The 24658-nt window shown below is 46.7% G+C and overlaps 1 protein-coding gene across 1 annotated transcript; it reads left to right on the top strand.

Moving 5' to 3' along the window:
• Positions 1–6273: 6273 nt before the first annotated feature.
• Positions 6274–18497, top strand: LOC126028481 (intelectin-1a-like). The gene is made up of 8 exons (XM_049787452.1): positions 6274–6300; positions 7350–7401; positions 7748–7981; positions 8394–8641; positions 8845–9003; positions 9279–9399; positions 10364–10467; positions 18345–18497. The coding sequence occupies exons 1-8, from the start codon at positions 6274–6276 to the stop codon at positions 18495–18497; spliced, it is 1098 nt and encodes a 365-aa protein (XP_049643409.1).
• Positions 18498–24658: the final 6161 nt, after the last annotated feature.

Here is a 24658-nt window from a genome sequence, read left to right on the forward strand (position 1 = left end):
GGTGGACTTTTGCAAAGATGGAAGATGGTCCTGTGAATGCTACTGGGCCCACAGGCCACAGGTCAGCTCTTGACTCCATCCCTGACACAAAGTTCCATCTTGGTGTTTACCCAGAGTGCCCTTTCCCCATGATTGTGTGTGTGTGTGTGTGTGTGTGTGTGTGTTGTCTTTTGCCTTGGTGCTTCTCCAACAATGTTGTCACATCCAAAAATGAATAAAATGTACACTTTGGAGCACCACTGAAACCTCCTGCACTGTTCATTCTCCCCCTCCTCTGCACCTGCCATGACTCATTCAGAAATAAGGGGGCACATTAAACATGAGGTTCCAGTGTCACCATGAAGCCAATGCTCCAGTGGTTCTCAGCCAGGCCACAACAGCACCAGAAGAAAAGGATAGCTGAATGGAGAGCAAGGGCCAGAGGCGGCCTGTGACCAGAAAAGCAGCGGCAGGGGGAGGGGGGTGTTTTACACCTCTGCCAGGTCACTATTTTCTGCTGCCTGCCAGCACAACATCCAAACCTTCTGAGCTCAAGGCATCCCAGGGAGACATCAGGGACAGTTCCACAGAGAGGAAGAGAAAAAAACAGGGGCAGACTGACCACACCCCAGTATGACAGAACTGGACAGAGGAAGGGAACAGATGGAGGCACAGAGGGTAACTGAGCCACAGAAAAGGGAAAAATATCCCAGAAAAAGGAAGTTTGACAGTGTGAGGGATCTAGAGGACACTCATCAGTATATACCAGGAAAATTTGTCCAGTGAACGATATTTGGCTGTGTTGGAAGAGGCTTTTGAATTGGTCCTCATATTGCCTTCTAATTAGATGTCTGTCAATTGATTCTTTTGTTTTACATGTTCAAATGATGTTTCCCCATTGCCTCCTCCTTTGGCTTTTCCACCTGAACCCTACAGATCATATCCACAACCTGTGTCCCTGCCCCCAGCCTCAATTAAATAACTGTTATAGGTGATGAGATAACTTTGGGGGGGTTGATTTCGGGGTCACACTTGGAAGCCCAGGGGTTACTTCTGGCTCTGCACTCAGAAATCACTCCTGGCCACTTAGGAGAACCACATGGGATGCCAGGAATTGAACCTGGGCCAAGCCGTGCAATTAAAATTTCTACCGGCTGTGCTACGGCTCCTTATCTTAGAAGGAACTCTATTTTTTGTTTGTTTTTGGGCCACACCAGGTGACGCTCAGGAGTTACTCCTGGCTATTCATTCAGAAATTGCTCCTGGCTAGGGGACTATATGGGACACCAGGGATCAAACTGAGATCCGTCCTGGGTCAGCTGCATGCAAGGCAAATGCCCTACCACTATGCTATCACTCTGGCCCTTAGAAGAAACTAAGAAAGTAATTTAACACCACATTTTATTTTTTTCAGCATTCTTGTTTATTTTCTTTTCTAAAATGTCTTTATTTAAACTCTCTGATTACAAACATGACTGTAGTTGGGTTTCAGTCACAAAAAGATCACCCCCCTTCATCAGTGCAACATTCCCACCACCAATGCACCCATCTTCCTCTACCCACACCCCCTGCTTTATTTGAGACAGGCATTCTACTTCTCTCACTCATTCACATGGTCATGATAGTTAGTGTAGTCATCTCTCTAATTTCACTCACCACTCTTTGTGGTGAGTTTCACATCAAGAGCCAGTCCTTCCAGCCCTCATCTCTGTTATCTTTGGAAATTATTACAATAATGTCTTTTGTGTTTCTTAAAACCCACAGATCACTGAGACTATTCTGTGTCTATCTCTCTCCCTCTGATTTATTTCACTCAATACAATAGATTCCATGTACATCCACATATAGGAAAATTTTATGACTTCATCTCTCCTGATGGCTGCATAATATTCCATTGTGTATATGTACCACAGTTTCTTTAGCTATTCACCTGTTGAAGGGCATTTTGGTTATTTCCAGAGTCTGGTTACTGTAAATAGTGCTGTGATGAATATAGGTATGAGGAAGGGATTTTTTTGTATTGCATTTTTGTGTTCCTAGGATATATCCCTAAGAGTGGTATAGCTGGATTATATAGGAGATCAATTTCTAGTTTTTTGAAGTCTCCATTTCCACCAGCAGTGAATGAGAGTTCCTTTCTCCCCACATCCCCACTAGCACTTATTATTCTTGTTCTTTGTGATGTGTGCCAGTCTCTGTGACGTGAGTCTCTCATAGTTGTTTTGATTTGCATCTCCCTGATAATTAGTGATGTGGAACATTTTTTCATGTGTCTTTTTGGACATTTGTATTTCTTCTTGAGAAATTGTCTGTTCATTTCTTCTCCCCATTTTTTTGATGGGGTTAGATTTATTTTTATTTTTATTTTTTTTGTTTTTTGGGCCACACCCGGAGGCGCTCAGGAGTTACTCCTGGCTATCTGCTCAGAAATAGCTCCTGGCAGGCACTGGGGACCATATGGGACACCGGGATTTGAACCAACCACCTTTGGTCCTGGATCGGCTGCTTGCAAGGCAAATGCTGCTGTGCTATCACTCCGGGCCCAGATTTATTTTTATCTTGTGAAGTTCTGTCGGTAACTTGTATATCTTAGATATTAGCCTCTGTCTGACAGGTATTTGGTGAATAGTTTCTCCCATTTTGTGGGTGGCTTTTATATCTTAGGCACTATTTCCTTTGAGGTGCAGAAACGTCTCAGCTTAATATAGTCCCATCTGTTTATCTGTGTTTCCACTTGTATGAAGAGTGCTGTCTCTGCCTTGAAGAATCCTTTAGTCTCAACGTCATAGAGTGTTTTACTTACGTGTTGTTCAATATACCTTATGGTTTCGGAACACCCCATTTTTAACAATGCTGAAATTCAAGAATGTTGACTACAAGAGTTTATAAAAGAGATGGGTAAGCCATAATATGTTGTAACAAATTTCTAGAAGAGATAGTATGTTCCGATTGGCACCAAGAAGGCTAAAAAGAAGTGAAGGTGAGTGTCTTCTTGTGGGACCAACACAAAAATACATTGCATCTGATTAAATACAAAGTCCCACCTGAGATCTGTAGTTAAACACATTGAGCACACACTTTTTTTTTGTTTCTATTTTGATTTTTGGGCCACACCCGGTGGTGCTCAAGGGTTACTCCTGGCTATGTGCTCAGAAATCGCTCCTGGCTTGGGATGCTGGGGGATCGAACTGTGGTTTGTTCTAGGTCAGTGTGTGCAAGGCAAATGCCCTACTGCTTGCACCACTGCTCCGGCCCCATTTCTTTCTTTTGCTTTGGGTATATATTCTTATTTTTAAAATTTACCAGTGGCTGCTACATTTTCCACCTTAGCTTATACTCGAGTCATTAAGTTTTTTTCAGTTTTTAGGGTAAAATTATGGTGTTCAGCTTATACTTGAGTATATACCATATCTCACCCCATGTTAGAAGATAGGAAGGTCTGAAGCAGGGTAGTGGCAAAAGAGCCAAGCCAGTCAGGAAAGATCTAGAAGCCAGTTTCCTTTTCTTTTTTTTTTTTTTGTTTTTGGGCCACACCCGGTAATGCTCAGGGGTTACTCCTGGCTATGCGCTCAGAAGTCGCTCCTGGCTTGGGGGACCATATGGGATGCCGGGGGATTCGAACCGCGGTCCGTCCTAGGCTAGCGCAGGCAAGGCAGGCACCTTACCTTTAGCACCACCGCCCGGCCCCGCCAGTTTCTTTTTCACCTCACCATCTCTCAGCCTCAGCCAAGAGCCAGAACTGCTCCTTCTTTATTACCCAGTAATTCACCTGGAGTGGGAAGATCTAGAGAGAAAACAAAGTACAGGTCTAGGATGGCTTTTACATCCTAGAATCTTGTACCTAGATCAAAGGAAGAGGTTTAAGGAAGGAGGAAGTTGGGCTAAAGTCTTCGTTTTGGGTTAACAGTGGGTGTCATCTTACACACATCTGACTTTGCCCTAACTGGCTGGCTGAGACACATTAGATAATTCCTACTCCCAACTAAAATAAATGGAGCCCTTCTGCCCCCACCTCTCCACCCACCAGTCGTGTTTTGTGGATGACATTTTCTTTCTTTTCTTTTTTTTATATATTTTATTTAAACATCTTGATTACATACATGATTGTGTTTGGGTTTCAGTCATGTAAAGAACACCCCCCATCACCAGTGCAACATTCCCATCACCAATGTCCCAAATCTCCCTCCTCCCCCCTAACCCCCACCTGTACTCTAGACAGGCTTTCTATAATCCTCATACGTTCTCATTATTAGGATATAAATGTAATTATTTCTTTAACTAAACTCATCACTCTTTGTGGTGAGCTTCATGAGGTGAGCTGTAACTTCCAGCCCTTCTCTCTTTTGTGTCTGAAAATTATTATTGCAAGAATGTCTTTCATTTTTCTTAAAACCCATAGATGAGTGAGACCATTCTGCGTTTCTCTCTCTCTGACTTATTTCACTCAGCATAATAGATTCCGTGTTCATCCATGTATAGGAAAATTTCATGACTTCATCTCTCCTGACAGCTGCATAATATTCCATTGTGTATATGTACCACAGTTTTTTTTAGCCATTCATCTGTTGAAGGGTATGGATGATATTTTCTAAACTCTCTACTTGCCTGGGATCAGACTTCACCAGAAACAGAAACAGAAATAGAGAAATAGAGTCATTCCTCTCTCCAAAGACAAGACACCCTGTCCTCTACAACTCCCAGCCCTGCCTGTGACCTGCACTTGCCCTGAGAACTGTGCCCTTTCTCTTGGGCTGTGTGACCCTGTCCAGAGCAGGCAGCACTGAGTGATCCATCTCCTAACACTGGAAGATCCCACCCTGTGAAGATGTTGCCAAGGACACTCCCTGGATCTGCCCTGACCTCTACGTGACCTGGGTCTGAGCTGAGGTCCCAGAGGCAGCAGTGGTGGGAGGGGCCCTGGTCCCCCATATCCTCACTGATGATCTCTCAGCCCCTCAGGAACACAGAGTCAGGGAGGACTCCCAAACTCCGTGACCTTTCTATGCCCTCGGAGACCAGAGTGAATCCCCAAACTGGTTCATGTTCTTGTCACTTTTCTGACCATCTCAGGTTCCCCTGGCAGTATTGGAACCAGCCCCTACCCTGCTAAATTACCAGGCTCATGTCTGCCCCTAGTGGCCACAGAGAGAAAGAGCAGGCCATAGCCCAGGATCACTGGCTAGACTTTCCTTGTCTTACCCCCATGCTGAGTCAGAAATCATCAAATTAGTTCTTGGGGGATCTTCTGGAGCCTCAGGGAAGGGCCATGGTCAGGAGCCTCAGGGAAGGGCCTTGAAGGGAAAGGGGTTTTTGAACACCTGTATGCAGTCACTCTTCCCTGGTGCCTGCAGTCACAACCCCCAAACCTCATCCCAGGTCAGAAGCCAAACATTGGCTAAGGATGACCCAGGGAGACAACAGAGCAGGGGCACAGAGAGGAGCATTCATAGGCAGGTGCAGATGAGCCACATCCCTTTATGTCAGAGCTGGACTGAGGAGCTGGATAGAGGGAGGCACAGAGGGGCACTAAGCCACAGAGAAGGAAGAATCCACCAGAGAATAAAATCTAGGAGTGTGTGAGGGATCTATGGCCATCTGTCACTGTCTCACAGAATAAAACTGCTCTGGGGCACACTATTTGGAAGTTGCAGTGGGATCCATATTGCAGTCTGCATCAGTTCAGGACCTCAGTTTTTCTTCTGATGAAGTTAGGAATGTAGGACCTGGTTGCATGAGACCCTAGTGTTTTCTGAAAGACCTGGGAGATTGGAGACTGAGAAGAACCCTAGACAGAAACTGCTGGGCAAAAAGAGACAGTAGGAAAGACTTAGTTGGCTGGCACACATTGGTGTTACTATCTAGCCCGCAAAAGACTTCCCATCCCCTGCAGCAGGCAGGGTGCTTGCCTTGCACATGGACAAGCGAGGTTTAATACCTGGCCTCTCATCTCAAAGAGGGAGGAAGCTCCCCATATGTGTGTTTGGGAGTGGTTTCTAAAGCCCTGAAATGGACTGGAGGTCACAGGGCACACTAGCTGACTGTGGCTGCCTGCCTACCTGACGCTGCTTAAATGCTGCTTAACATAGGAAAGGAGTTGGTGGATTGACAGCCCAAGTCCACGGTGCAGCCCTAGTGTTGACACATGGAGCAGGCCCAGGAACGAAGGACATTAAGGGACAGGAGACTCCGAAGAGAGGGAGGAAAGACACAGACCTCAGATAATACAGGTCCTGAAGACTGCTCAGTGCCACCCTGGATCCTAGTCACCCAGGACTCTTGGCACCAGGAGAGGCCATGTGGGAAGCTGAAGAGAGTGCAAAGGTAAGGGAGGAGAGTCCTGTGATGGAACCACACATCACGTAGGTGTCACTATGTGTAGAATTGATTGGAGATGGAATCAAATGAAAGGCCAGAGCATGTGCAGATGAGGAGGGAGAGTCGTAAAGCAGAGGGGTCACAGTGCCCTGAGAGAAGCCATGGCAGAGAGGTGAGAGAGCCTATCACTTTGCTATCTTGCTTAGATTGTCAGTATTAATTTATGACTAATTTTTTGTTTTTGTTTTTAGGCCACACCCAGCTGTGCTCAGGGATTTCTCCTGGCTCTGAGCTCAGAAATCTTACTCTTGGCAGGCTCAAGGGACCATATGGGATGCCCCGATCGAATCCGGGTCTGACCTGGGTCAGTTGTGTGCAAGGTAAATGCTCCGCCGCTGTGCTATCTTTCCAGTTCTACTTATGACTATTGTAACATGAATAAACAGACCACTATGGCTGCAGGTGATGGTTTCGGTTGGCAAGAGCACAAGACTGGCCCTGCAGGAATAGCTTAAGAGAGCCAGGAATGTGTAGACCATGAATGCTGACAGATGGGTGTCAGGGAAAGTCTTCCAGACGTTCCAAGGGACACTGCCCACCCCTCCCCAACTCACATGCCTGCCTCCAGCAGACATGTGACTTCTCCCATTCCAGGGGATCTCCACCAAACCTGCCCCTACTAAAGCCCATTACAGGGAGGAGCACGACTGCAAGGGGGGCTGTATCCATAAAAGCAGGCACAACCTTGCAGCAGTACCTCTGAGGAAGAAAGAAGTCTGGGGTGCTTCAGCAGGGACTCTGAGCTCAAGCATCTGAGAGAGAGGACGGTACCAGTGTCTATCAGGTCCAGTTTGATCCGAGTGCAGTGCAAAGATGGCATCACAGGTGTGGGGTGGGTCACAGGGAAGAGGGCTATGTATAGGTCTGAAAAAACGGGAGTCCCCCAAAGTTTCAAAAGCCCCAGAAAACCGCATCCCATGGAGGTATAGAGGAAGGTGTGAGGGATGAAGGAGAGAACAGACCTGCTGGTGACCCTGTGTGTCCTGTCCCCTTAGCTGTTCCTGTGCTCCTGCCTGCTGTTCCTCTCTGTGGCCACCTGGGGTGCTGGTGAGTCTGGGCAGCTTGATTAGCAGGGGACAAGGTGCTCAAGATGTTCAGAAAAATGACAAGAACTTAACGCCTGGCTTGGGGGTCACTTTGATCTCGAGTATTAGGAATGGTCATGGAGAATGGGGTCTTTCCAGACTGTGTGTCCCTGAGGGGCGGAGAGCTCAGCAGTGAGGGATGTGGGGGGATTAGGCCCTCTCCCAGCATGCCTGCTCCTGGGACCTCAGCTCAGGACATGGCACCTGGGGTCAGGGTGGATTCAGGGAGCCCCCTTGGAGCCATCCTCACAAGGTGGGGTCCTCAAGAATTAAGGGATGGGTCAGTCAGTGCCACCTGCTTTGGACAGGGTCACACATCCCAAGAGAACGACAACCCAGCTTCAGAGCAAGTTCAGGTGACATACAGAGCTGTGAGCAGTGGAGGAAAGTGTGTCTCGCACAAGGAGAGGAGAAGGACTCTGTTGCAGCCCCATCTCTGGAGATGCCTGAGACCAACAATGGTCTCGTTCTTCATTCCTCGTTCCTCAGCTCCCTGCCTTGGAGCTGCAAAGAAATCAAGACAAATCATCCAAGCTCAGAGGGTATGTATGAGCCCAACCCAGCCCTGTGGCTCTCTGGGCCAGGAGAGCCCATGGACCTGGGAGGATCCAGGCAGCCCATATTCTCAGGCTAAACCAAACTGGGGGGGGGGGAAATTTATGGGTAAATAAGGTTTGGGGTACCCCCAGTGATAGCAAAATGCCTCTTTGCATTTGGGGACTCAGTATTCTAGTGACGCCCGGGGAGCATTTAGGGAACATTGAACCAGGAGATACCAGGGACACCTGCTCTGCACAGTCTTTGCAGCAAGGGTGGGTACTGGGGCGATGGGGCTGTGTCCATTCAGAGATGACCCCAGGAGCTCCTTAGGAGACATGGTGCCACCAGCCATGCTGGGACTCTTCTGCCTGGTGGCAGAGATCTGAGCTGGGGCATCTGGGGTGTTCCTTGCAGATGGGCTATATCTGCTCCGTACAGAGAATAGGGTCGTCTACCAGACCTTCTGTGACATGACCACGGATGGGGGCGGCTGGACCCTGGTGGCCAGCGTGCACGAGAACCACCTGGCCGGGAAGTGCACGGTGGGGGATCGCTGGTCCAGCCAGCAGGGCAGTCGCACTGACTATCCGGCGGGGGACAATAACTGGGCCAATTACAACACCTTTGGGTCTGCTGAGGCGGCCACCAGTGATGACTACAAGGTGAGCACCACTGGCCTGGCCTGTGCCATGGCGCAGTAGGCTGGCTTAGCTCCTGGGAGTCCGGATGGGTCCATGGTGGAACAGTGTGGCCAGGAGGACCTTGGGAGAGGGATTCTACTTCCTGTATGGTGATCTAACTCCCTAGGACTGTGCGGGGAGCAGACTTGGGCATGGTGCTATCAGGCTCTGGGGTGTTTGTGCAGAACCCCGGCTACTACGACATCCAGGCCGAAGACCTGAGCATCTGGCATGTACCTAACGAGACTCCGATGGGGTCCTGGAGAAAGAGCTCGCTGCTGCGGTATCACACCTCCTCAAACTTCTTCCGGAACCATGGGAACAACCTCTTTGGCCTATACCAGGTACCCAAGCTGTGGGGTATAGGTGCTTACAGGGTGATCAGAGTCCACAGTGGGCTAAAGAGCAGCTGGGCTCTGTCCAGGGCACTCTGGGGGTGATGTGAGTTTGCACCCTACATTGCTATGATCTTTCTGCTGCTTCCTCAGGAGCTCTGAGCCAGGCTGAGGGAGCCCTGGAATGGGAGGGAGAAAGGTTGAGCCCTACCTCAGGACCCACCTTTCCAGATCCAAGCCCCAGGTGGACGATGCACTCGTGCACCCTCTGTTGGGTCTTGCAGAAATACCCTGTGAAGTACAACCTTGGCAAGTGTCTGAATGACAATGGTCCTGCCATTCCTGTGAACTATGACTATGGAGATGCCCAAAAAACTGCCTCTTACTACTCTCCCGAGGGTCAAAGTGAGTATTTTTCAACCAATGCAAGCACATACCATTCTCTAGGGGCAAATGAACAGAACGTTAACAGGGTCACTCTCTGCCTTCTGTCCCTTCACCATCATGAATGTTTGATTGAATTAAGCAAGAGGATCCGCACAGCAGGAGGGAATCCAGGCTTTTTGGATGGGGGGAGCTGAGCATTAGGCTTACACTGTGGGGTGAGTGTCTCCTGCAGCCTCAGGCAGACAGGTATCCCCGTGGGCCCTGATGTCCTCTGTCCCAGATACACAGAAGTTTCTGTAAGCCATGTCACATGAGGGGACACCCCACATAAGACTGGACCCCTGTGCAGCTACAGAGGTTTACCCAACTACTGATTAGGGTATCCATGATGGTAGAAGAAAGGGTGAAACTCTTGAACTTTCCTTTATACTTTTCTTTATTTATAACTATTTTGGGGTTATAATCAATGAAGCTCAGGAGTTATCCTAACTCTGCCCTCAGGAATTACTCCTGGCTGTGCTTAGGGTCCATATGGAGTGCTGGAGACCAATCCAGGCTGGCCATGTTGTAAGACAAGCGCCTAACTATGTACTATAACTCTAACCTCAATCTTTAAATTATTATTTTTTTTTGGTTTGGTCCATACCCAGTAGCACTCAGCGATTATTCCTGGCTCTGCACTCAGAAATCGCTCCTGGCAAACTCTGGGAACCATATGGCATGCAAAGGATCATCAATTTTTAAATTTTAAAACTTACTCTTAAAAAAACTTTTTTTTTTGTTTTTGCATCACACATGGCAGTGCTCAGGGATTACTACTGGTTCTGCACGCAGGAATCACTCCTGGCAGGCTCAGGGACCATATGGGATGCCAGAGATTAAACCTAGGTTGGCCTCAGGCAAGGCACATATCCTCCCTGTTGTACTATTGCTCTGGCCCTGAGAATTTTAAACTTAATCTTTCTGTGTTCTTCTTCCCCAGAGGAGTTTGAGGCCGGGTTCATCCAGTTCCGGGTGTTCAATAACGAGAAAGCAGTCAATGCTCTGTGTCCAGGGATGAAAGTCACAGGGTGTAACACAGAACATGTGAGTCTGGGGGAAAATAGCCTGTGTGGGCAGAGTGCATGCGTGCGTGTGTGTGTGTGTGTGTGTGTGTGTGTGTGTGTGTGTGTGTGTGTGTGTATGCCACTGTGTTCAGATGTGTGTGGGGTTGTGTTTCCTAAACACTTCTTCCATGGCTCCTGCTTGTCCTACTATTTATGTGAGTCTTTCACACACCATGCAAGACTCCCCCAAACACACACACACACACACACACACACACACACACACACACACACAACAGGCGCTCACACTGCAGGTGTGGGAGACATACCTGGATGGTCCTCTGGGAGCTCAGATGAGAAACAGAAATGTCAGTGCGGGGCCGGAGAGATAGCACAGCGGTAAGGCATTTGCCTTGCATGCGGAAGGATGGTGGTTCAAATCCCGGCATCCCATATGGTTCCCTGAGCCTGCTGGGGGCGATTTCTGGGTGTTGAGCCAGGAATAACCCCTGAGCGTTGCCGGGTGTGACCCAAAAACCAAAACCAAAACAAAATAAAACAGAAATGTCAGTGCATATGGGTATGTGTTGGGGATGGAGCAGGCAGTGATAAGTGATGTGGATTAAATCTAGGTGACAGATGGGTCACTCTATGATATGAGCAATGGTGGGGACATCAGATAGTTCTGGAAGGCCAGCTGCTATCTATCTGAAAGTGACAAGATTAAGGAAAGCACAGGGCAGGGACATGAGGGCAGGGATCCTTTGCTTTTGCTAGGGTGGATTCCACAGCTGTGTGTTCTCAGGACCCGGAGGTGTGGAATGAAGATCCCTGCAGGGCTTCAGAGCACAGTCCCACAGCATGTGGGCACCGTGGTCAAGGGAGGAGGCTGAGAGCACCTGAAATCTGGAAGGGGAGCCTCAACAGGGGAGATGCAGCTAGAGCCCTTCAGAGCAGTATTAAGAGGCTGGCCTGGGAAGGGAAGAGAGGTGGGAGAGGGCTCTGAAGGGCAGTGAAAGAGGCTGGAAGAAGCCTGGAAGAGCCTAACTTCAGAGGTTTCTGAGGAAGAGTGTTTTAAGGGGGGTGGGGACATGGTAGGACAGCACAGTTGGTAAGGTGTTTACTTTGAATGCAACAGACCTAGGTTTGATTCTTAGCATCCCATATGGCCAGTGAGACTACCAGGGTAATTTTTGAACTCAGAGCCAGGAGTAATCCCTGAGTGCTGCTGGGTGTATTCCACCCCCCCACCCGAAACACCACCACCAACTAAAGAATGTGGCTGGGAGGTGCAAGCACACTGGACCTCTGGCAGCAAAACCCTCACTGGGTCCTTCTGGTTCTAGCACTGCATTGGGGGAGGAGGCTTCTTCCCAGAGGACAACCCCAGGCAGTGTGGGGACTTCTCTTCCTTTGACTGGAATGGATATGGAACTCACATCAGGTATAGCCCTAGCCGGGAGATCACGGAGGCAGCCGTGCTCCTGTTCTACCGCTGAGCGGAGACACAGTGCCTGAGCCAAGTCCTGGGACAGTTGGCCTCAGGCCAACCCAGGTTCAACCCAGCACCCCATATGATTCCTTGAGCGCTCAAGGAGTGATTCCTGAGTGCAGTCAGCATTCAGCCCTGAGTATTGCCAAGTGTGGTCCCAAAACTAAACAAAAATAAATTGCATGAATCTGTGTTGCTGGATTTCTTTGTCTTTTTACATTTAGAGGAACACTTAAGGGATATATGTAAATGAAATTGTTCTGGTGATTTTTTTCTCTGACTTTCTGAGTTGGAATCCCATCTTTGGAATCCCAGAACACTCTCCTATGGGCCCCTCTTGTTAGAGTTTAGGGGAGGGGCAAAGATTTTGTTCTTGTTCATCCTTCTTGCCATGTCAAGGCACAGTGCTCGATGGAGGAGGAGAACAGAGCCCTGGATGGAAAACCAAGGCCTGATTGTGGCTTTTCTCAATATAACCCACTCATAAGAGTTAAGCGACACATTGTAGAAAAGAAAAAGAAAAAGAAAGGACTGGAGTGGTCGTAGAGCAAGGGGTGTGCTGACCTTGTGTGCAATCATTCCCAGAACCCCAGAGTTTCCCAAGTCCTGTCAAGAGTAAACCCTAACCACCCCAATAACCAAAAAGAACTAGAGGCAGCTGTTGTGGGTGTGATCCCTACACACAGATGGGGAGGGTTTTTCCTGGATGGATTCTGTCTGGGCCAATTCCAGCCTGTGGCTTGGGTTTCCACAATGCCAAATCATTCTGCTACCACTCAGAGTACACTGGTCCTAAAACCCTCTCAGGAGCATCACTGGTTCCCATGTTCTCCAGAAGTACCCAGTCCCCTCTCAGAAGATGACACCTTGGGGGTGAGGGAGTCTGTCATGTATGTTTCCAACAATAGGCTGTTGCTGAGTCTCTGCACTATCCTTGACCTTGTACTTGCTCTAAACAACTCCCAGAACAGATCTAGTGTTGAATTAAATATTAAATATAACGTCCTTGATGTTGCATGGAGGTGCAAGCAAACTAGACTGCTGTTTGGCAACAAAATGCTCACTGGGCCCTTCTGCTTCCAGCACTGCATCGGGGAATGCAGTGTATGGAGTGGATGGGGGAGCCTTTCTCAGCCTGCCCGGTGCCTGCAGCTTCTTTAGGCAAGCGGGACTGATGGTTCAGAATAATGGCGAGGAAATTATCCACAGCAGTCAGATTTCAGGAGACATGAAGCTATATTGTTAACAAAATAACAGCCATCATGCATGGCTTCTAAGCTAAACAGACTCTCTGCACCCAACCTCTGTCTTATCACTCCACTCTGGTCCTTTTCATGAGGCTTCTCTTTTACCACTCCCCCAGACCCCTCTAATTAAACTCAACAGACCCCCATTCAGTAGTGGGTAGACCTGGTCATCAGGTAAGATTAACATTTGGAAAAAAAATATTAATATTTGGCCTGGGGAGGGGTAACATCTGCCCCTTCCTTAAAAAAAAAAGAAAAAAGGATATCTTCTGTTTTTCTTGACTTCTCCAGCCAAAGGCAGGAACCCTAATATTCCCAAAAGCCATAAAGTCTAAAGAGAAATTAAAATAGCAGCCTTTTCAATAAACAGAACTTTTCTGCAAAATACACATGTAGTTTAAAATTAATTTTTTAATATATATTTTACTTAAACACCTTGATTACATACATGATTGTGTTTGGGTTTCAGTCATGTAAAGAACACCATCCATCACCAGTGCAACATTCCCATCACCAATGTCCCAAATCTCCCTCCTCCCCACCCGACCCCCGCCTGTACTCTAGATAGGCTTTCCATTTCCCTCATACATTCTCATTATTAGGACAGTTCAAAATGTAGTTATTTCTCTAACTAAACTCATCACTCTTTGTGGTGAGCTTCCTGAGGTGAGCTGTAACTTCCAGCTCTTTTCTCTTTTGTGTCTGAAAATTATTATTGCAAGAATATCTTTCATTTTTCTTAAAACCCATAGATGAGTGAGACCATTCTGTGTTTTTTCTCTCTCTCTGACTTATTTCACTCAGCATAATAGATTCCGTGTACATCCATGTATAGGAAAATTTCATGACTTCATCTCTCCTGACAGCTGCATAATATTCCATTGTGTATATGTACCACAGTTTCTTTAGCCATTTGTCTGTTGAAGGGCATCTTGGTTGTTTCCAGAGTCTTGCTATGGTAAATAGTGCTGTAATGAGTTTAAAATTCTTAATGCTATTTAACCAAACACTTTTATGCTGGAACATCCTAGCTTCTTTCATTAAACATCCCTAAACAAAATTACAAGAACATTTATACAGAAAATACAGTTTGAAAACAGGCTACAACATTAATGCACACAATAAAACATCATAGCAATTAGGGAAAATATTAATCAAGAAAAACTATGAAACACATTTTATTTGTTTTTTTTTTGGGGGGGGGGGCGTGTTGGGCCACACCCTGTGATGCTCAGGGGTTATTCCTGGCATTGAGCTCAGAAATCGATTCTGGCTTGGGGAACCATATGGAATGCTGAAATTCGAACCACCATCTGTCCTGGAGAGGCTGTCTGCAAAGCAAACACCCTAACGCTGTGCTATATCTAGGGCTCCTGGAACACATTTTAAACCAGCAAGGCAATGATGCAACTAAAGGGTTAAGAGATAACCTGAAACAGTTCAAATGTAGGGGGCTTAAAAATCAGCCTCTCAGTTGGGTTTCTCTGTTTTCTCCCCCTTTTTATTTTGTCCTTCACCAAAGGGAGATGTTACCCCTCCCAGGGCAAAATAAGTGTATCTTACCTGATGGTCAGACCATCCCACATCTGGGAGGGGTCTATGGAAGGTAACAAAGGGGTTGCCTGAGGGGTGTAAAGAGATTGAGAGAGATTCAGCAAGAAGCCTCAGAAGGATGCTGGATGGAGAGAGGAAAGACAGGATAGATGCAGGGCAGCTGAAGGAGGCTGCTTAAAAGGTTAGCTTAGGGGGCCGGGGCGGTGGTGCTAGAGGTAAGGTGTCTGCCTTGCAGTGCTAGCCTAGGACGGACCGCGGTTTGATCCCCCGGCGTCCCATATGGTCCCCCAAGCCAGGAGTGACTTCTGAGCACATAGCCAGGAGTAACCCCTGTGGCCCAAAAACCAAAAACCAAAAAAAAAAAAAAAAAAAAAAAAAAAGGTTAGCTTAGAAGCCACGTAAGATATGCATCTGGTGGGGCCGGAAGGATAGCATGGAGGTAAGATGTTTGCCTCTCATGCAGAGGACAGTGGTTCGAATCCTGGCATTCCATATGGTCCCCTGTGCCTGCCAGGGGCGATTTCTGAGCATAGAGCCAGGAGTAACCCCTGAGCACTGCCGAGTGTGACCCAAAAACCAAAAAAGATATGCATATGGTGGTTAGGACTTTGCAATAAAGCTGAAGTCTCCTGAACCTGACTGCTGTAGATCATTTCCTTGCCATTATCCTGAAGCCTAAGACTGGTCAGGCCAAAAAAGGTGCAGGCACCTGGCTTGGCCGAGAAAGGCCTGACCATCCATCCACCATCATCCGCCATCATAAAGGACTTTTATTAATTTAATTAATACTTCAATCTAGGATGAATTTAATTACAGATCAAAGGAAGAAGAGGTTTAAGGAAGGAAAAAGTTGGAGGCAAAGCCATTGTTGGGGTTAAGAGCAGGTGACACTTACACATACCTGAATTCTCCTAGCCTGTTTGTCTGAGACACATTAGGAACATCCCATTTCAGGTCGAAGAAATAGCTTGGATGTAGGGCATTTGTCTTGCATGCAGGAGGATGGTGGTTCGAATCCCAGCATCCCATATGGTTACCTGAGTCTGCCAGGAAAGATTTCTGAGTGTAGAGCCAGGAGTAACCCCTGAGCACTGCCCGGTGTGACCAAAAAACCAAGAACCAAAAAAAAAAAAAAAAAAAAAAAAAAAGAACTATCCCCATTCCCACCTAAAATAAACAAAGTCCTTTCCCCACATCCTCCACCTACCAAAAGTGGTTCGTGGGTGATTTTTTGTAAGCTCTCTACTTGCCAGGAATCCTCCTTCACCAGAAACAGAAAAAGAAATAGAGAAATAGAGTCATTCCCCTCTCGAAGGGTAAGACACCCCTTCCTCCACAGCTCCCAGCCCTGTCTGTGACCTACACTTGCTCCAAGACCAGGAGCCCTTTCTCCAGGGCTTCGTGACCCTGCCTAAAGCAGACCGCATTGATTAATTTGTCTCCTAACTCTTGGCAACCCCACCCTGTGAGGATGGTGCCAAGGACATTCCCTGGATCTGCCTTGACCTCACCCTGACCTGGGTCTGAGCAAAGGAGCCAGGATCAGCAGTGGTGGGAGGAACCTGCAAGGAGGTTCCCTCCTTACTCTTACTCCTTCTTCCAGAGGACCCTGGAGCTGAGTCTCTGCAGAGTGGACCCCCAAATCCCTTCCTCTGTATGAGCAGAACTTCAGAGCCATGCTTGATCTCATCTCTTTGCCAGAGAACAGCAATATCATTTTCTGGAGCGAGGACAGAGGATATCTCCGGAGTTACAACCAGAAATACCAAGGGATCCAATAATACTAGGGACCAAACCAGGTTGAAGCATGTAATGCAAATACTGTAACTCATGTGCTAACTCTCCAGCCCCACCACAATGATTTTTTTTTTTACTAAGTTTGACTGATAGAACAGCAGGAGGGCGTTTGTCTTGCATGCAACCAACACTGAATAGAGATGTGTCACATCATATCACATCAAGAGACAACCTCACAAGACTGCAGCTGCACAGGGACACCCTAAATTCTGACTAGGGTAGCTGATGAACTTATCAAAGACTTCTATTTTCATCTGTTCACATTCCTTGAGTATTTTTTCCATTGTCTAATCATTTGCTTTAAGGTTCTTTTCCAATCTCTTCCGCTGAACGGAGTTGTTCTGCCTCTTATCTTCCAACTCAAATCCAGGCAAATACCTAATCCCTGCACTATAATATAACTAACTTCAATTTTAAGATCTTTTGTACTTACTCTTAAATTTTTTTTATTTTGTTTTTTTTTTGGGGGGGGCCAAAACTGGCAGTGCTCAGGAGTTACTTCTGGCTCTGCACTCAGGACTCACTCCTGGCAGGCCCAGGGGACCTTATGGGATGCTGGGGATCAAATCCAGGTCAGCCCCGTGCAAGGCACGCACTCTCCCTACTGTACAATGGCTCCAGCCCTATCCTGAAAACTTGAAGCTTAATCTTCTCCTTTCTTTTTTCCAGGGGAGTTTCAGGCCGGGTTCATCCAGTTCCGGGTGTTCAATAACGAGAAAGCAGCCAATGCTCTGTGTGCAGGGATTAGAGTCACAGGGTGTAACACAGAACATGTGAGTCTGGGTGGAGGGGAAACAGCCTGTGCAGGTAGATAGTGTGTCTGTGCCTGTGTCTGTGTCTATACCCATGTGTTCATATGTGTGTGAGGTTCTTTTTTCCTAAACACTGCCTCCATGGCTCCTGTTTGTCCCACTGTTCATGAGTGGGACCTTCACACACCATGCAAGACTCCTTAAAACACACAGAACAAGAGCTTACACTGCAGGTATGGGAGATGCACCAGGATGGTCCTCTGTAAGCTCAGATAAGGGACAGAATTGTCAGTGCATAAGGGGATATGTTGGGGATGAGGCAAGTGGTGAGAAGGAATGTGGATCAGGTCCAGGGGACATATGGGTACTCTATGACACAGGCAATGGTGGGGACAGAGGGTAAAATGGCATCAGATAGTTTTGGAAGACCAGCTGCTATCTGAATGTGACAAAGTTAAGGAAATCGCAGGACAGGGATATGAGGACAGGGCTCCTTTGCTTTGTTTGGGTGGATTCCAGCAGTGTGCGTTCTCAGGAGGTGGTGCTGGATGAAGGTCTCTGCAGGACTTCAGGGCACAAGCCCACAGCATGCAGGTGCCATGGTCACGGGAGGAGACTGAGAGTACCTGAAATATGGGAGGGGAGCCTCAACAGGGGAGAAACAGCTAGGGCCCTTCAGAACAATATTTAGGAGCTGACCTGGGAAGGAAAGAGAGGTGGGAGAGGGCTCTGAGGGGCAGTGAAGGAGGCAGGAATAAGCCTGGAAGAAACTGACTTCAGAGGTTCCTGACGAAGAGAGTATCAATGGGTGTGCATGTGTGGTAGGATAGTACAGTTGGTAGGGTGTTTGCCTTGCACTCACTGACTTGGGTTCCAGCATCCCATATGGTTTCCTGAACCTGCCAGTGGTAATTTTTAAACTCGGAGACAGGAGTAATTCCTGAGTGCCACTGGGTGTGGGCCCCCCCCCCAAAAAAAAAAACACCAACAACAACTAAAGAATGTGGCTGGGAGATACAAGCACATTGGACTGCTGTTTGGTAGCAAAATGCTCACTGGGCCCTTCTGCTTCTAGCACTGCATCGGGGGAGGAGGCTTCTTCCCAGAGGATGATCCCCGGCAGTGCGGGGACTTCTCTTCCTTTGACTGGGATGGATACGGGACTCACAAAGGGAATAGCAACAGCCGGGAGATCACGGAGGCAGCAGTGCTTCTGTTCTATCGCTGAGCTGGAGACATAGTGCCTGAGCTAAGTCCTGTGACACTTGGCCCCAGGCCAACCCAGGTTCCACCCAGCACCCCATATGATCCCTTGAGCCATCCTAGGAGTGATTCCTGAATGCAGTCAGGGGTCAGGCCAGAGAATTGCCAGGTGTGGTCCCAAAACTAAACAAAAAATAAATTGCACTAATTTGTGCTTCTGGATTTCTTTGTCTTCTTATATTGAGGGGAACCCTTAAGGGATATATTTAAATGAAATTGTTCTGGTGATTTTTTTTCCTGACATTCTGAGTTGGAATCACACCCCTAGGATCCCAGAAAACTTTCCTATGTGCCCCTCTTGTTAGATTCTTGTTATATTCCTGCCTCTGCTTACAAGCGTCTTTCTCTGAAATTGGGTCCCCATTCTCTCGGGCTGTGTGACCCTATCCATAGCAGGCAGAACTGAGTGACTCATCACCTAACTCTTGAGGACACCACCCTGTGAGTATAGTGCCAAGGATCCTCCCTGCATCCGCTCTGACCCCCAACCTTCAAGAAGCTTTGAAAAGTGACAACTGCTTGAGCCTGGCTTGTGGGTTACTCAGGTATCAGAAGACGCTGAAAGATCTGAAGTGTGGGGTCCTTCCTGAATTTGTGTTCCTGAGGGCTGAGAGCTCAGCAGTGAGGGATGTGAGGGGAGCAGGTCCACTCCCAACACTGCTGTTCCTGGCACATTGCATGGCTGTGCTTGAGGGAACCATAAAGGAGGAAGGAGATCAAATTCAGGTTGGGTATGTGCAGGGCAAGCATCCTACCTGGTATAGAGGATGTGAAGCCTGTCCTAGCTAGACAGTGACATAAATATGTATCAGTCAACTAAGAGACTTGCTACAGCATCTCTTTTATCGCAGCATTTTTTGTCTAGGGTTTTCTCTACTCTCCGGATCTCAAAGGTCTTTCAGAAAACATGACAGTCTCATGGAACCAGGTCTTACATTCCTAACTCCTCAAGAACAACCGAGGTCTCAATGCAACATGTATCCCACTGCAACCCCCAAATATCATTACTGGAGCAGATTTTCCTGTTAGATGCAGTTAGATGCCAGCTGCTCAAGAGAGCTGCCCTGGCAAAGGCTTAGTTTGGCCTGATTTAGTAGTCATTTTTTTTTGCAATTAATAAGAAATTTAGTGGTTTTAATCATCAGGGAGATGCAAATCAAAACAACAATGAGATACCACCTCACACCACATAGATTGGCACACATCACAAAGGATGAGAACGAGCAGTGTTGGCAAGGATGTGGAGAGAAGGGAACTCTTGTCCACTGCTGGTGGGAATGCCATCTAGTACAACCTTCATGGAAAGTGATGTAGAGATTCCTCCAAAAACTGGAAGTCGAGCTCCCATACGATCCAGCTATACCACTCCTAGGAATATACCATAGGAACACAAAAATATAATACAAAAAACCCCTTCCTTACACCTATATTCATTGCAGCACTATTTACCAAAGCAAGACTCTGGAAACAACCCAGATACCCTTCAACAGGTAAATGGCTAAAGAAACTGTGGTACATATACACAATGGAATATTATGCAACTGTCAGGAGAGATGAAGTCATGAAATTTTCCTATACATGGATGTACATTGAAACAATTATGCTGAGTGAAATAAGTCAGAGAGAGAAAGACAGATGCAGAACGGTCTTACTCATCTATGGGTTTTAAGAAAAATGAAAGACATTCTTGCAATAATAATTTCCAGAGACAAAAGAGAGGAGGGCTGGAAGTTATAGCTCACCTCATGAAGCTCACCACAAAGAGGGATGAGTTTAGTTAGAGAAAGAACTACATTGTAAACTATCCTAACAATGAGAATGTATGAGGGAAATAGAAAGCCTGTCTAGAGTACAGGCAGGGGTGGGGTGGGGAAGAGGGAGATTTGGGACACTGGTGATGGGTGATGGGAATGTTGCACTGGTGATGGGTGGTGTTTTTTACATGACTGAAACCCAAACATAATCATGTATATAATCAAGGTGTTTAAATAATATAAAAAAAGGAAACTTGCATGTTTAAAACTCAATTATGAATAACTTTGTAAATCACAATAATTTAAATTAAAAATAAAAAATGCAAATGGTGGAAGAGAAAGAAAAGAGGAAAGATGAAGGAAAATATTTAAGTGCTACAATGTGAAACAAATACAAAGTGAAATACAAAATGTCTCTAACTAAACTCATCTGCATAATATTCCATTGTGTCTATGTACCACAGTTTCTTTAGCCATTCATCTGTTGAAGAATATCTTGGTTGTTTCCAGAGTCTTGCTATGGTAAATGGTGCTGCAATGAATATAGGTGTAAATAAGGGATTTTTGTATTGTATTTTTGTGTTTCTAGGGTATATTCCTAGGAGTGGTATAGCTGGATTATATGGGAACTCGATTTCCAGTTTTTGGAGAAATCTCCATATTGCTTTCCAGAAAGGTTGAACTGGACAGCATTCCCACCAGCAGTGAATAGGAGTTCCTTTCTCTCCGAATTCCCCCCCCCCCAACACTACTTGTTTGTGATGTGTGCCGGTCTCTGTGGTGTGAGGTGGTACCTTATAGTTGTTTTGATTTGCATTTCCTGATGATTAGTGATGTGGAGCATTTTTTCATGTGCCTTTTGGCCATTTGTATTTCTTTGTCAAAGTGTCTGTTCATTTCTTTTCCCCATTTTTCGATAGGATCAGAAGTTTTTTTTTCTTGTAAAGTTCTCTGTCAGTGCCTTGTATATTTTGGAGATTGACCCCTTATCTGATGGGTATTACAGCCCAGTTTGTAAACCTCACCACAAAGAGGGATGAGTTTAAAGAAATAACTACATTGCGAACTATCCTAACAATGAAAATGTATGAGGGAAATAGAAAACCTGTCTAGAGTACAGGTGGGGGCGGGTGAGGAGGAGGGATATTTGGGACATTGGTGGTGGGAATGTTGTACTGGTGATGGGGGTGTGTGTCCTCTTATAAGACTGAAACCCAACCGCAATCATGTTTGTAACCAAGGTGTTTAAGTAAAATATTATTTAAAAAATAAATCTACAAACCTAAAAATATAAAGTTTCCAAAATTACATAATATAATAGTAACATGCCAATAGTTTACCTGCAGTTAAATTGATTCATGTAAGAACTCACTTTTAGGGCCCGGAGAGATAGCACAGCGGCGTTTGCCTTACAAGCAGCTAATCCAGGACCAAAGGTGGTTGGTTCGAATCCCAGTGTCCCATATGGTCCCCCGTGCCTGCCAGAAGCTATTTCTGAGCAGACAACCAGGAGTAACCCCTGAGCACCGCCGGGTGTGACCCAAAAACAAAACAAAACAAAAACAAAAACAAAACAAAAAAAACTCACTTTTAATGAATATTTTAACAGAATTTTTTTTGATTCTCTCTAGTCATAGTAACAGAAAAGTATAATTCTGGTCAAATTAAATATAACCTAAATGTTTTTTGAAGAATCTCCATATTGTTTTCCATAAAGGCTGGACTAGATGGCATTCTCACCAGCAGTGAACTCCCATATTATCCAGCTATTCCACTCCTAGGGATATACCCTAGGACATCAGAAATACAATTCAAAAAATCCTTTCTTCACACCTATATTCATTGTAGCATTATTTACAATAGCCAGATTCTGGAAACAACCAAGATGCTCTTCAACAGATGAATGACTAAAGAAACTGTGGTTCATATACACAATGGAATATTGTGTTGCCATCAGGAGAGATGAAGTTATAAAGTTTTCCTGTATGTGGATACACATGAAATCTATTATGCCAAGTGAAATAAGTCAGAGGATAAGGGATAGACACAGAGTAGTCTCACTCATCTATGGGTTTTAAGAAAAATTAAAGACATTACTGTTATAAGGTCCAGAGACAATAGAGCTAAGGGCTGGAAGGACGGGTTCACAATTTGAAGCTCGCCACAATGAGTGGTGAACTCTGTTAGGGAAATAACTACACTAACAACTAACATGACAATGTTAAAGAATGAGAGAAGTAGAATGCCTGTCACGAATACAGGTAGGGGTGGGGGAGAAGGGAGGCATTGGTGGTGGGAATGTTGCACTGGTGATAGGGAGCGGGTGTTCTGTTTATAACTGAAACTTGTAATCATGGTGCTTAAATATTTATATTTTAAAAATAAAAAAAGAAATACAAAAGAAAAGAAACTTAGTGGTTTTAAAATAATCCAAATGCTGTCATTGTCCAGAAAAATTTAACAAGTTTATTTATAATTGCTATAAATTTGAACTGCTGAAACTTGTTCACTGGAACATTTTGACTTCCCATTAATGCTTTATACCCTGCATTTATATTAAAAATTCACACATAAATAAAAATGGAAAACTACCAATACCTGATTTCTGTCCCCTATTTTTTCATTTGCAATCATATATTTAGGTAAATTTGACCCCCCCGGGGGGGGGAATCTAATGTTAGGAACTACCAATAACAAGAAGAGGGAAGCATTTTTTTTTTTTGAAAATTGAAATGTTTTCCATCATAATGGATTCTTTTTTTTTTTTTTTTTTTTTTTGGTTTTTGGGTCACACCCGGCGTTGCTCAGGGGTGACTCCTGGCTGTCTGCTCAGAAATAGCTCCTGGCAGGCACGGGGGACCATATGGGACACCGGGATTCGAACCAACCACCTTTGGTCCTGGATCAGCTGCTTGCAAGGCAAACACCGCTGTGCTATCTCTCTGGGCCCCATAATGGATTCTTATGCACATTCTCCACGTATGCAGCTTGCTAGCTGGAAATGTCTTTTGGCATGGACAGCACACAGGTTGGTGTCTTCAAAAAGGCCAAGCAGATAGGCCTCACTGCCTCTTGCAGAGCAACAATAGCTGTCCTCTAGAGGTGCTGATCTGTTTTGAAGTTCTGAGCAATTTCTCCTACCAGAGTGGAAGGGAAGTGAACCTGAAGGTCAGTGGACTTCTGATAATGCCTATTTGCACTGAGTGCCACAGAACCAGGTCTGTAATATGAGGGTTCTTCACCCCTTTAGTGGAGGGCGCACTCTTGCGAGGGGCTTTGTAGCCAGCTGCTTCCTGGGTGCTTTACCACTGGTCGATTTGCGGGCAGTCTGCATTTTCTTTCTTTTTTATTTCTATATAATTTTATTTTCGGCCCCTGTCCGCCAGAACGAGGGGCCGGCTCTCCCCAACTCAGAGAAAGGGGAAAGCGACGACGGGCTTGGGAGGCCTTCTTTAAGAGGCCCTGGTAGCCCCGAGGGGACCCCGCTGGCACAACGGCACCCACCACTTGTTGCTCACACGTCCGCACTACGCGGGCCGTTTTTGGGCACGCGCCCAGGGCCAGCCACCGCTGGACAACGGCGGCCGGACACCCCCATCATTGACAAACTGACCGGATCCATCGGTCCTCGCGGGGGAAACGACCACCAACGGCAAGTGTTAAATTAGGAAAGCCCAGTCCGACAGGGGAAAGCACAGCGCCAGGGAATGAATGGGAAGCGACATCACCGGCTCAGCCTCGGGCACCAGATGGACAGACGACCTGGAGCGCTCCGGGGCACCACCAAGACCGGGTGGAAGCGCAGCAAACGGACGGCCCCCCTACACCTCCGCCACGGGGAAGGGGGTCAGCTCGAGAAGACCATCACTGAGGGCTGTCTGCTGCATCACAGGAACCCCGGCCTCAGAGAAGAGAACCTGGCTGGATCCCGCACCCCTGCGCCCACTCATGACACACCCCGTGCGGGGAGAAATAAGCGAGGGTCCCCAGAGTGAGAAGATCGGTCCCATTCGCCTGGAAGGTCTGTCCCTCTTCTGGAGAGGCTTAGGCCCAGCCCAAGAGAGCGCATCTTCAAGTTTGCATTTTCAAGTCATGGCAGAGAGGCCTTTCCCCCCTTCTCCTTCGACTGGTGAGCAAGAGGCAGTGCTGGCGTTGTGAACAAAGATCTGGCTTGGGAGTCTTGAACTGGCTCGTTAACAAGGGGCCATAGTGTCATACCAGCCGACTATTCTGGAAACGCAGGGACCACTGTTGCTAACTCCTATCATAATCCTGGACTTGGGTTCAACTGGGCTCTGTCCGAGGTGGGAAGCCCCAGGTCCAGGGTCCAAGTTAGCTCTCCTGGGGGGTAAAAAGCTGGGTCCAAGATGGG

This window comes from Suncus etruscus, chromosome 14 (assembly GCF_024139225.1).
Source record: "Suncus etruscus isolate mSunEtr1 chromosome 14, mSunEtr1.pri.cur, whole genome shotgun sequence".
NCBI classification, from domain to species: domain Eukaryota; kingdom Metazoa; phylum Chordata; class Mammalia; order Eulipotyphla; family Soricidae; genus Suncus; species Suncus etruscus.

Coding starts and splice junctions, on each gene's coding strand:
- LOC126028481 (XM_049787452.1), top strand. CDS start 6,274: ATGTGGGAAGCTGAAGAGAGTGCAAAG. Junction 8,642..8,844: donor CCACCAGTGATGACTACAAG/GTGAGCACCACT, acceptor GTGTTTGTGCAG/AACCCCGGCTACTACGACAT. Junction 9,004..9,278: donor ACCTCTTTGGCCTATACCAG/GTACCCAAGCTG, acceptor TGGGTCTTGCAG/AAATACCCTGTGAAGTACAA.